At 44.6% G+C, this 14098-nt stretch overlaps 1 protein-coding gene across 5 annotated transcripts in view; it reads left to right on the forward strand.

Moving 5' to 3' along the window:
• The window catches only part of LOC106562741 (uncharacterized), a 52752-nt gene extending 39033 nt beyond the window's left edge, over positions 1–13719 (forward strand). For 4 of the 5 annotated variants that reach the window (XM_045708486.2, XM_045708489.2, XM_045708490.2 and 1 more), the window contains 6 exons: positions 3084–3288; positions 3457–3597; positions 3854–3954; positions 4322–4435; positions 7884–7998; positions 11032–13719. In XM_045708486.2, coding sequence (XP_045564442.2) covers positions 3084–3288; positions 3457–3597; positions 3854–3954; positions 4322–4435; positions 7884–7998; positions 11032–11190 — 835 coding nt within the window. In that variant the 3' untranslated portion in view covers positions 11191–13719. The remainder of the gene's footprint in view (positions 1–3083; positions 3289–3456; positions 3598–3853; positions 3955–4321; positions 4436–7883; positions 7999–11031) is intronic. The other variant, XM_045708487.2, reaches the window with a different exon arrangement.
• The last annotated feature ends 379 nt before the right edge of the window (positions 13720–14098 follow it).

Raw genomic sequence — 14098 nt, forward strand, 5'->3', positions numbered from 1 at the left:
TTAGCAAGACACCCCCAATAAAGGAGTGGTTCTGCAGGTGGGGACCACAGACCACTTCTCAGTTCCAATGCTTCCTGGCTGATGTTTTGGTCACTTTTGAATGCTAGCGGTGCTTTCACTCTAGTGGTAGCATGAGACGGAGTCTACAACCCACACAAGTGGCTCAGGTAGTGCAGCTCATCCAGGATGGCACATCAATGCGAGCTGTGGCAAGAAGGTTTGCTGTGTCTGTCAGCGTAGTGTCCAGAGCATGGAGGCGCTACCAGGAGACAGGCCAGTACATCAGGAGACGTGGAGGAGGCCGTAGGAGGGCAACAACCCAGCAGCAGGACCGCTACCTCCGCCTTTGTGCAAGGAGGAGCAGGAGAAGCACTGCCAGAGCCCTGCAAAATTACCTCCAGCAGGCCACAAATGTGCATGTGTCTGCTCAAACGGTCAGAAACAGACTCCATGAGGGTGGTATGAGGGCCCGATGTCCACAGGTGGGGGTTGTGCTTACAGCCCAACACCGTGCAGGACGTTTGGCATTTGCCAGAGAACACCAAGATTGGCAAATTCGCCACTGGCGCCCTGTGCTCTTCACAGATGAAAGCAGGTTCACACTGAGCATGTAACAGACATGACAGAGTCTGGAGATGCCGTGGAGAACGTTCTGCTGCCTGCAACATCCTCCAGCATGACCGGTTTGGCGGTGGGTCAGTCATGGTGTGGGGTGGCATTTCTTTGGGGGGCCGCACAGCCCTCCATGTGCTCGCCAGAGGTAGCCTGACTGCCATTAGGTACCGAGATGAGATCCTCAGACCCCTTGTGAGACCATATGCTGGTGCGGTTGGCCCTGGGTTCCTCCTAATGCAAGACAATGCTAGACCTCATGTGGCTGGAGTGTGTCAGCAGTTCCTGCAAGAGGAAGGCATTGATGCTATGGACTGGCCCGCCCGTTCCCCAGACCTGAATCCAATTGAGCACATCTGGGACATCATGTCTCGCTCCATCCACCAACGCCACGTTGCACCACAGACTGTCCAGGAGTTGGCGGATGCTTTAGTCCAGGTCTGGGAGGAGATCCCTCAGGAGACCATCCGCCACCTCATCAGGAGCATGCCCAGGCGTTGTAGGGAGGTCATACAGGCACGTGGAGGCCACACACACTACTGAGCCTCATTTTGACTTGTTTTAATGACATTACATCAAAGTTGGATCAGCCTGTAGTGTGGTTTTCACTTTAATTTTGAGTGTGACTCCAAATCCAGACCTCCATGGGTTGATAAATTGGATTTCCATTGATTATTTTTGTGTGATTTTGTTGTCAGCACATTCAACTATGTAAAGAAAAAAGTATTTAATAAGATTATTTCTTTCATTCAGATCTAGGATGTGTTGTTTAAGTGTTCCCTTTATTTTTTTGAGCAGTATATATATTTTTGTATTTACTTAACCTTTATTTTATTATTATTATGTAACTTCCTCAATTGCACAGCTTGAAGGCTCTTTCTTTGAGTGATACATTTATTGGAATTACTTCGGAACTGTGCACACTTTGTAGAGGTGTGAGGCCTCTTAGAGACACCAGTCAGACCTCTCACTCAAACCCACAGTTTGGAGAGGTGTGTGATCTCTTAGAGACACCAGTCAGACCTCTCACTCAAACCCACAGTTTGGAGAGGTGTGAGGCCTCTTAGACACCAGTCAGACCTCTCACTCAAACCCACAGTTTGGAGAGGTGTGAGGCCTCTTAGACACCAGTCAGACCTCTCACTCAAACCCACAGTTTGTAGAGATGTGAGGCCTCTTAGACACCAGTCAGACCTCTCACTCAAACCCACAGTTTGGAGAGGTGTGTGATCTCTTAGACACCAGTCAGACCTCTCACTCAAACCCACAGTTTGGAGAGGTGTGTGGCCTCTTAGACACCAGTCAGACCTCTCACTCAAACCCACAGTTTGGAGAGGTGTGTGATCTCTTAGACACCAGTCAGACCTCTCACTCAAACCCACAGTTTGGAGAGGTGTGTGAGGTCCTCCTTAGACACCAGTCAGACCTCTCACTCAAACCCACAGTTTGGAGAGGTGTGTGATCTCTTAGACACCAGTCAGACCTCTCACTCAAACCCACAGTTTGGAGAGGTGTGTGATCTCTTAGACACCAGTCAGACCTCTCACTCAAGCTCTTGTCATTTTATTGTCTTAAGTTGCAATTACCCCAAATGTTGCGTGAATATAATCATGTTACCAAATGTATACAGATGCTGCGGAAAGTAGAGTAAATGTAAAAATCACATAAAATGAACAAGTTTATTTTTGGATTCGGTCTTGTCAGATAAAATGTTGTCTCCTCACCTTTGTTCTGATAATTTCCCCATAATCTCCAAGGTGTCCCTTTCAACTGCTATCAGGATTGTACATGGGCCTATGCGTCTCATATTCTTTTCTGTTCGAAAAATTACAATTTGGCCCTGTTCATAAATGCCAATTCCCCTGAGTGTAAATGGTGAACAAAGGCCCCGCTTCACATTTCACCAAAAAAAAAAAGCAAATTATGTAATTGTTATGCAACAGATGGCATCTAGTTACCACAGTGGAAACTGTGTTGCTGCACCAGAAAAAGTATTTAGCTCACCAGCAGGTGACAGCCCATCTATCTGTCCTCATTGTGTCCATTCAGGTTGTCTCCCCACCCACACAGAGCCCTCCCAAGCCCCACTCGCCCTGGCAGATCCCCATGGTCAAGCACTATATGAGTTGTCTCGTGATGACAATCCCCTTCAGCTGCTAGATCTCCTGCCAACCCCATCTCCAATACAAACCAGGGCTCAATTCCATTTGTTAGAGAATTGGAAGAAAAAAAATCTATTTTCAATACGCCTCTTATATTGACTGTGTTTGAAGTGGAATTGGAATCTCCCCTGACCCACACCTCTATGTGTGTTCATTGTTTTGCCCAGTAGTGGTTCACTGCTTACTGACAAATAGATCGCTTGTCCGCTACTAAACAGAGACTACTGAAGAAACCACACTACTGACTGGGTCCACCAGTGGGTCACTCAAGTGTTCAGGCAATGACCTCTGACCTCTGTTCTTCCCCAGGTCTGAGAGTAGCAGGCTGCAGTCTGAGTGCCAGCGCCTGGCTGGGGAGAGGAAGGAGACCATGGCCCTGGTGGGGAAGGATGTGTCTGATGACCCGTCACTGACCCAGCTCCAGGCAGAGAGAACTCAGCTGCAGAGTCACCTGCAGCGCTGCCTCTATGAGATCCAGCAGAGAGATCTGCACTGCCAGCAGCTCAACGCCAAGGTACTGAACACGCACGCACTCACAAAACGACCCAAATCAACTCAGCAACCAAAGTGCTGAACACAGAAACCAACGCACAGGTATTGAATCAGTTTCCACTAAGTTCACCATACTCACCACGAATCTTCTCTCCTCCCAACCACTCCTCTGCTCATCTCCCCATCTCAGCTGCAGCAGGTGGTGGAGGAGAAAGGGGGTGTGTCGGCCCAGCTGAGGGCAGTGTCTCAGACGCTGAGAGACACCCAGAACCGCTGCTATTGGCTGGAGAACCAGGCCCTGCCTAACCAGCACCAGCAGGGCCTTGCAAAGGTAGAAAGTTGTGTGTGTGTCTCAGGCTTGTCTGGTGTCTGAATGACTATAGTGTGTTTGTGTGTGTTTGTCTGGTATCTGTGTCTGACTGTGTGTGTATCCTTGTCTGTGTGTGTTTTAATGAATAGTAGCCTGGCTGTACTCTGTGTCAGTAGGTTACTATATGTATGTTTGCGTTTGCATATAATGTTGGACACATGCTCCTCCTACTGAAGTGAATCAGCTCAAATGTCCAGCTGTTTGCTCTCCCGTCCAGCAGGGGGCGGTGTCTGTAGAAGTGGCTCCGGGAGCTCCCCAGGAGAGGAGCAGTGCTGTGGTAGACATGGAAGCAATGGAGGCCGGCGAGCTCAGGACCAGGTGACTCTCTGTCCCTTCGGTCTGTCTCTCTCTCAAACTCTCTCTCTCTCTCGGTCTGTCTCGCTCTCTCACTTTCTTGGTATATTTTGCTCTCTATCTCTCTCTATTATGTTCTCCTTTTTTTCTCTCTCGCTCTCTGTGTCCATGCATGGTTAGCCTGTTTCCAGATGTGTTTGTGCTCTTGCCAACCATTGCTGTCAGTGTCAAGCCAAACAGCCTGCCAGTCTTCATATATATCAACAACCAATCAGTGACCTCTCATAAATACAGTTTCATAGTGAACATTGAGAATACCGTGATGCCAGACTGTTTGGCATGACAAGGAGTGTCAGAATGACTACATTGTGTGTGTGTGTGTGTGTTCCAGGCTGGTGGAGGTGGAGCAGAGCGTGGTTCAGCTAAGTGAGAGTCTGGCTGAGGAGAGGACCAGGAGGGAAGCAGCCGAGGAAGCTCTGGGACTGGCTGAGGACAGAGCCAAGAGGTGACGCGCGCACACACACACACACACACACACTAATGCAGGGTTGAGACATGCCTAGGGGAGGGGTCTGGTCTGAGGAGGAGGATAAAATGTATTCTGTAGTACTGGGATAGGTAAAGCTTTTGCAACAACTGGACGGACACACACACACACACACACACACACACACACACACACACACACACACACACACACACACACACACACAGCTATTCTCACACTATGTGTGGGTGCCAGTCTGTTTGAGTTACCATGCCAACTCATTGTCATGCCAAACAGCAGTCTGGCCTCACAGCATTCTCAACGTTCACTACAGCCTTCAATGTCCACACCATCACTGGCATTAGGGGAGACGGCAGGAAATGTAGCTAATAAACTTTAATTTGACCATTAATAACATACACACTCTGTCTCTGTCTCTCTCACACTCTAACACGCTACCCATACCGGAAGCGTGTGCGAGCGTTGCAAAATAATAATATTATTCAATCATTGCACCCACACTGCTCGCCTGCGCCAAAGAACGTCTGCGTTGCCAGGCAATAAAATAGAAGTTGCTTCTATTTGTGACTCTGAACGCAATGCAAGTCCTGCCTCTCCCACCTCCTCATTGGCTTTTAGAAGCATATACCCACGTGCCATCTCCTCATTGGTTGTACCCATGTGGGTGATTGAAAGATGAACTGAGGTGGGTCGGTTGGTTGTGGTAATACATCTTAGTATGAAAGTTAGATGCCAATCGCCATATAAAGTCCAAAGAAGAAAAAGCCTGAAATGAGGAGAGATGACTAGAAATGATTCGGTTGACCGTTTTATGTGTGGATTAATTGTCGTTGAGTAGAGGACCTTGTGCATTTTAGGTAAAATAACAACTCAACGTTTATATTCCAGGGAAAATTAGCTAGCAACAGAAAGCTAGCTAAATAGGACAAATTAGCTAGTACAGTGAGGGGAAAAAAGTATTTGATCCCCTGCTGATTTTGTACGTTTGCCCACTGACAAAGAAATGATCAGTCTATAATTGTAATGGTAGGTTTATTTGAACAGTGAGAGACAGAATAACAACAAAAAAATCCAGAAAAATGCATGTCAAAAATGTTATAAATGTATTTGCATTTTAATGAGGGAAATAAGTATTCACTTATTCACTTAGAGGCTATTCTCATTGACAAATATTTAAGGAGAGGCAGCATGACAAGATTTCAATTTACATAATATGTACATCAACTTTTCAATTTACGTTACAAGCTTGCCTTAACTTTCATTGAGGCTGGCAACGTGACATTCTTGCTCTGCAGCTCCAAATTTACTGTAAATATCAGTATGGCAGTAGCCACTGACTAGCCAGTAAGCTTTGAAACTATTCAACAATGCGAGCAACTTTTCCTCTAAAACATATTAACTACGCTCTTGAATAATGCAACCAAACCGTATTACACTCTTGAATAATGCAACAATTCACAAGCATGTGCAGACAATTAAAGTTTTCTTCTCGTTCTTACGCGTATTAGCTAAACTTAGCTTGCAAGATGTAGCTTGCAATGGGGGGCAGTTAGCCCAGCGTTTAAGGGTGTTGTGCAGGTAACCGAGCATTTGCTGGTTCGAATCCCAGAGCCGACTAGGTGAAAGAAATCTGCTAGTGTGCCCTTAACCCTAATTGCTCATGTAAGTCGCTCTGGATAAAAAAAGTTGGCTAAAATGTAAATGTAAGACAATAATACAGCTAGTCAGCTATGCTAGCTAGTAACGTTAGCATATCAAACATTAACGTTTACCCCTCTCATGCGAAAAGTATAGTTTCAGCGTATTAAAGTCACCTTTGAACAAATTTTATCAATATCGTGGAAGTTATTATATGTGGTAAATGCAAAATTGCCTAGAAAAAAGAAACGCACACCTATAAAGGCGAGGTGCTGGCTAGCGGAGTAGAAAACTAGAAAATAAGGGAAAGCCGCACACTCTAAGAGCTCAGATGCAAAAATGTAATAACCTAATAACCAACGTTTCGACAGCAAAGCTGTCTTCATCAGGGTATCATCACAAACACTGCAAGATGAGTCATTTATATAGTGTCAAGAGACACACAGGTGTTTGTAATCATGGCCAAGTGTGGCCTAATATCATTGGTTAACTCAAATATTTAAAAAAAATGGCATACAAAGATACAAAAAGACAAACAAATGGATAGCATACGATCATAGCATTTGTAGTCTAAAATGTATCTAACAAACAATTACAATGTCAAAATCACAATAATCACAAGAATGGCTTCAGATCAAAGTCTATGTTGAGACCGAAGGGAGCAAGGGTCTTTAAATTAAAGATCCAGGCAGCCTCTCGTTTTAACAATAAATTATCAAGGTTACCCCCTCTCCTCGGGAGGGTGACATGTTCGATGCCAATATAACGCAGAGACGAAATCGAATGGTTTGCTTCCAAAAAGTGGGCCGCAACTGGGTAAGTCAAGTTTTTGCACCTAATGGTGCTACGATGCTCTGAGATACGTACTTTTAATTCACGCTTTGTTTTACCCACATAATTTTTACCACAGGGACAAGTTATAAGATAAATAACTGCCTTAGTAGAATACGTAATAACACCTTTAATTGGGATAGATTTCCCTGTTTGGGGGTGTTTGAAGGATCTACATTTATAAGTGCCATTGCATTGAGCACAGCCATTACACTTGTAATTTCCATCCAGTATGGGCGCAAATAGGCGTTGTTCAGGAATATCTTGGGGTGGTAAATCGGAGAATGCAAAATTGCGACTGAATACTTTTGATAAATCCCCTAGTGAGTTGATCAGCTTCTTGCCTGGATGTTGACTCTGAGCAGCCAAGGGAGGAAAAACACTGTTGAGCATCACTTTCTTAAATATACAGTGATCATTTCAGAATGTAGCAGGCTGTTACTGCAATTTCAGGTGAAAACTCAATAAACTATACATTGAAAATTCTGTTTACACTGTCCTGCTTAGACGGGTGCAGCTGTCGGGTGAGTGGCGTGCGTGAACTCTGGAGGGATCGTTTGAGACGTGAGAAATACTTACGTTTACATTACAGTAATACCTCTCGAGAATCAATACCTCTCAAGAATCTCTAGAAATTCTCCTTAATTCTTGTGAATAAGAATAGACCCTTAGCTCCTACTCTCGAGAATCTTTCAAAATGATTCTTAATTCTTGTCAATGAGAATAGACCCTTTCTCTTTGGCACATGATCCTACTTTCTGACACAGGTGCTTTTTAAATAGACCGGTCAGTAGTTGTTATGCTGGTAACGGTTCATGATGATTTGATGTTGTGAATGGTTGTTGCTGTGGTAGTTTTGGTTGTTGTTGCAGTAGCACATGCATAAAGTAATTGCCGCGCAGGGATGAATAAAGTTATTTGAATTGAATTCCCACACACACTTAGTACTAAAGGTGGATGTCTCTTTCCTCTCCAGTGTTGACTCCAGTCCATCCAGGACGACCCAGAGAGACTTCAGCATCCAGCTGGATACAGAGGAGGAGTGGGAGGCCCTCATCCTCAACCCCAACGAACCCCTGGTCACACGCAAGGTCAATATTACTCACAAAACTTAAATTAGACGATGTCCGCAACCCTGTAGAAAGCTATTTGGCATAATAAAAAAAATCCCCATTAAAATCTGTCTGTTTAACCTCTCTGGGCCAGTGGGACGCGTCCCACCTACTCAACAGCCAGTGGAATCCCGTGGCTCGATATTCAAATACCTTAGAAATGCTATTACTTCAATTTCTCAAACATATGACTATTTTACACCATTTTAAAGACAAGACTCTCGTTAATCTAACCACACTGTCCGATTTCAAAAAGGCTTTACAACGAAAGCAAAACATTAGATTATGTCAGCAGAGTACCCAGCCAGAAATAATCAGACACCCATTTTTCAAGCTAGCATATAATGTCACATAAACCCAAACCACAGCTAAATGCAGCACTAACCTTTGATGATCTTCATCAGATGACAATCCTAGGACATTATGTTATACAATACATGCATGTTTTGTTCAATCAAGTTCATATTTATATCAAAAACCAGCTTTTTACATTAGCATGTGACTAGCATGTGACTAGCATTCCCACCGAACACTTCCGGTGAATTTACTAAATTACTCACGATAAACGTTCACAAAAAACATAATTATTTTAAGAATTATAGATACAGAACTCCTTTATGCACTCGCTATGTCCGATTTTAAAATAGCTTTTCGGTGAAAGCACATTTTGCAATATTCTGAGTAGATAGCCCGGCCATCACAGGCTAGCTATTTTGACACCCAGCAAGTGTGGTACTCACCAAACTCCGATTTACTATTAGAAAAGTTTGATTACCTTTGCTGTCTTCGTCAGAATGCACTCTCAGGACTTCTACTTCAATAACAAATGTTGGTTTGGTTCCAAATAATCCATAGTTATATCCAAATAGCGGCGTTTTGTTCGTGCGTTCAAGACACTATCCGATGGGTAAAGAAGGGTGACGCGCCCGATGCGTTTCGTGACAAAAAAATTCAAAATATTCCATTACCGTACTTCGAAGCATGTCAACCGCTGTTTAAAATCAATTTTTATGCGATTTTTCTCGTAAAAAAGCGATAATATTCCGACCGGGAGTCGTTGTTTTCGTTCAAAGAGAGAGAATGTAAACATGGTGTCGGCTCGTGCACGCGCCTCCAGTCTCATTGTCCTCAGATCGACCACTTACAAAATGCGCTAATGTTTTTCAGCCAGGGCCTGCAAAGCCACCATTCATCTTTCTGGCGCCTTCTGAGAGCCTATGGGAGCGTTAGAAAATGTCACGTCATGCCAGAGATCCCCTGTTTTGGTTAGAGATGATCATGAAGGCCATGAAATGGTCAGAGAGAGCGCTTCCTGTTTGGAATCTTCTCAGGTTTTGGCCTGCCAAATGAGTTCTGTTATACTCACAGACACCATTCAAACAGTTTTAGAAACTTTAGGGTGTTTTCTATCCAAATCAAATGTATATGCATATTCTAGTTACTGGGCAGGAGTTGTAACCAGATTAAATCGGGTACGTTTTTTATCCGGCCCTGCAAATACTGCCCCCTATCCCCAACAGGTTAAGCTAGAGACGTCTGTTTCTTTGGTGCATCTCAATCCAATTAATTTATTGCCACCGTGGCCCGCCAGGTGTAACTGTTAAACTGCTTGCTGTGCACTGTTTTGTGTGATTGTACACATGGATTGGATTGTGGGTTTACTAACGTTTTAGTTCTAGGTTGACTAACATTAATATGGTGACAACAATGAAGGCTGGCTTGGATATGTTTTTTTTGCACCTGGTCACAGACCGCTGTTGTGCACTGAAGTCACAAGCGAAGGGAAAAGGTGAGAGGAGGAGAGCCTATAGATGCCAGAAGGAAAGTGTTTGATGCTGTATGTGGATACTATGAAAGTGAACTGTGTGATCGGGTGTATTCATTCCGCCGATTCTGTTTCAAAACGTTTCTAAATAAATGGAAGCTAATATGGGCCTCCCGAGTGGCGCAGTGGTCTAAGGTACTGCATCGCAGTGCTAGCTGTGCCACTAGAGATTCTGGGTTCGAGTCCAGGCTCTGTCGCAGCCGGCCGTGACCGGGAGACCCATGGGGCGGCACACAATTGGCCCAGCGTCGTCCGGGTTAGGGGAGGGTTTGGCTGGCAGGGATCGACCTTCGCCTCTCCCGAGTCCGTACGGGAGTTGCAGCGATGAGACAGGACTGTAACTACCAATTGGATACCATGGAATTGGGGAGAAAACGGTAAAAAAAAAAATGGAAGCAAATGAAATGGGGAGAGACTTACCTGAATTTGTCCAATGAAAAGTAATTTTTCCATTTTTGCAACTGTTTGGACTTATGATTACACCCCAGATCAGCTAAACGCAGGCAGGAGTGTTCAAGGCTGCGTTGAATGTGTCACTGTCTGTCATTTTCATTACCAAAATCTGTCTCTCGACCTGTGCAACTACGTTATTAACTTTCATTTGTAGGCCCGGGTGTAGCAACATCATGATACGTATACGGCAAAGTTGAGTATCTTGTAGTAGCCTAAACCTATGGATGTTACATTTATCTGGGTGAATGGAATATGAATGACATCATCCAATATGATGTAATAGAAATAAGGCCATGCACCAACAAAAAAAAACATCCTCCCTAATCTTAAACGGCACCAGCCGCCACCGATGCAGAACTACCTGGTCCCAGATCTTTGTGCTCTTGTCAGCACCCCTGGAGAAAGGCAGAAGTAACGTTGGGGCTGGTTTAGATATTGAATTCAACAAATGTATTAAGAATCAAGCTACAACGTGTGTTTTTTGACATGTGCATCCTCATTCTACTATGTGCTCTGGCCAACTCCATTACTGTCATTGCAAGGCAAACGTGTTTGGCATGACAAGGAGTTGGCATGATGGCACAAACAGACTGGCACTCAGGCTAGGACTGTTCTTCTTGACTCACCAATCATCAATCACATGTATGATGACCAATGGCAACCAATATGATTACCAATGCCTGTTTGACGAATGACTCTCCCCCTCCCTCTCCTCCCCTCCCTCTCCTAACCAGGTGAAAGGCGGGATGCTGGCCTGCAGGCGCTGGCTTCGGGGCCGGAGCCTGTACTGCTCCAAGCTGCTGACATCACGGGCCCGCTCGCGCTACCTCTTCCTTGGCTACCTGCTGATTCTGCATGTGGCTGTCCTCATGTGCCTCACCGGCGCCCTCTAGTGCCGTGGGGGTGAAAACAATCACAAATTGCAGATAGAAATATAATGTACAGAGCAGACTGAGCCCCGTTTCCTCCATGACAAAGACGGTCTGTTCTGCGCAATGTTTTTCTATGTAGTTCACTTGACGCTGGGGGTGTTAACATTGCAGATACAGATGTCATGTGTAGACAAGACACCATGGCCCGTTTCCTCCACGACAAAGACAATTGTCTGTTCTACTCCATTTCTAGGTAGTTCACAATGTGTTTTTTCCCTGGAACGTTATTCCACCTTTCAGAAGAAGCGGCAGGTTTTTGTCTAGTATCCAGAGTTTTCATAAGAGTGAGGGCTTTTGTGGTGTGTCTCGAAAGTCTTGTGGCTTCTTCGCCTCGCCTCCTTCCCTTGGTTCTCACTGGTCTGAAAAGAAAATGGACAGCTGAAACTGGATCCTTTGGTTAGATCCTACCTTGTTGTTTTCACCCATCATTTTTTTGTCAGATCAGTGCAGATGAAGGGAAGGAGGCGAGGGGAAGAAGACTGTTATTGACTATTAAGACTCACCCTTTGGAGTGTCTCAGGAGAAAGTGCCGTTTCGATCCTGTCTGTTATGTGTTAAAGCCTGAGAGGGAACAGAAAGCCATATCCATTCTACATGAACGCTAGCCTAAGACACGGTGTGTGTGTGTGTGTGTGTGTGTGTGTGTGTGTGTAACACATTTGTGTGTGCAGGTGTGTGTGTTAATTTGCACGCGTACAAGAAAAAAACACTAGTCCACTGTAACCTCATTTAGATTTGACCTTGGAGAACAAAGATTGGTGTAAGTCTGAGATGATACATCAACAACATGCTGAAAATGCCCCACTCAGACTGATGCTGGTGTCTGGCAAGACAGATACAGTATTGCAGGAGAGAAGGGTGGGAAAAGCTACCCATACTACTATTTCTGCAAAGATGCCTATGTTATTGCACTGCTGCTCAACCCTTCTCCCTAATACCAAACCCACTGTGTGCTCAACCTGGCACTACCAGGCCATGGCACAATGTTCCCGCTGGCACCCCCTGGTGTCTCCTGGGTAATAACTGTCTCATGGTGGCCTTGGCACAATTATAAGGTGCATTCTATAGCTGCTGCATTCAAAGCTATGCACTAAAACTCCCAATTGTATGGATCTCATCTCACATCAGGGGGTGGAGGTTTCCCTTCTCTCCTTCAGCAAAGATATTCAACATAATGTAGGGCCAGGAGTTTTATCTGACCACATGTCCTGATAAGGAAATACTGATCTGGCCCCTAGTAATAGGATCTATCTGGCCCCTAGTAATAGGATCTATCTGGCCCCTAGTAATAGGATCTTTCTGGACCCTAAAGGTTTTACCTTGTCAGATCACATGGTCTGAAAAATATCCTCCTACCCCGTTTGTGAGCATGTACCCTGGTAAGTGTGTAAGTAAGATGTTGTATTTAAGGGTGGAGTGTAAAAGGGTGCGAGTGTGCACCCTTGAAAGTCTACTTTGTGTATTTATGTATCTATATCTGTTGCTCTGTGCCCACCAATGCTCTATTGTTCACTGTACATTTCTACTTCATCTGTTGATTGATTACATGCTGATTTAGTCACTTGATTGATAGTGCAGGGCGGCAATTCACAAAGCAGGAGGCAATATGTCAGCCGTCTTACTTTGAGACACTATTTGTATTTCTCTGGTTCGTATCTCATCTGTTTCAAGTTTAGCATGGGAAGTACTGAGAGAATGTCATACTAATAACAAGTGTGTTTATTACATCTCTGCACTAGGAAATATGAAGCCTGAGTGACAGGCTGTTTGTGCCATCATGCCAACTCTTTGTCACTCATTGTTATACCAAACACGTTTGGCTTGACAATGAGCAATGGAGTTGGCCAGAGCACAAACAGATTTGGGTCCAGAATAGGAAATGTGGTGTTTCAGAATATTTACGGTAGTTAGCCAACTGAGCTAAAAACATTGCTCCTGCTTTGTGGGATACCACCATAGAGAATGATAGAGGCCTCTAGTGGCCAAAAGGCTATGTTAGCATGGGCAGCGCCATTGAGGGCTTCCACCATTTTAATGTAGTCAACTGGGTTGGACTTCCAACTTCATTGGCTGATCCGTCCTGGTGACCCTGTTGGAGTCATGTCCAACCGGGTCATTAGGAGGGATCAGCTAATTGTGAAGAAGAAGATTGACTACTTCAATGACACTGCCCATGCTGTCAGACGCTGTAATGGCACAGATACAAAGATGATGGACACCACCCTGTTCTAACGTTGGTGTTATGGTACCGTGGTCCTGATGGTCTGTATATATGGTGTGATTGAGAAAAGGATGACAAAATACATCTATAAGAGGAAATGCTACTGAGTGACGCCGAAATGTCATATTTTCTAAATAGGGTCTATTTTTTAGAAGTCAAATCGTGTGGGACAGCAATACTATCCTATCCAGGCATTAATGGGTTCAATACCTTGAGAGGTTGACTTTCACGAAGAAAGGAATTTGAATAAATCTGTTTGAAAAACACGACTCAAGTTACCTGTTTTTGAGGTTTGTGTGTGTGGATGTGAAGTCCCCACAAAAATAGTAAATGAACAACAAAGATTTGACCAACTGGGGACATTTTGTTTGTCCCCACAAGGACAAATGCTATTTCTAGGGGGTTTAGGGTTAAGGTTAGAATTAGTGGTAGGGTTAGGAGCTAGGGTAGGGGTTAGGGAAAATAGGATTTTGAATGGGACTGAATTCTGTGTCCCCACAAGCTTAGCTATACAAGACTGCTGCATTCAAAGTTATGCACTAAAACTCCCAATTGTATGGATCTCATCTCACATCAGGGGGTGGAGGTTTCCCTTCTCTCCTTCAGCAAAGATATTCAACATAATGTAGGGCCAGGAGTTTTATCTGA

Source organism: Salmo salar, chromosome 26, assembly GCF_965601325.2.
Source record: "Salmo salar chromosome 26, fSalSal1, whole genome shotgun sequence".
NCBI classification, from domain to species: Eukaryota; Metazoa; Chordata; class Actinopteri; order Salmoniformes; family Salmonidae; genus Salmo; species Salmo salar.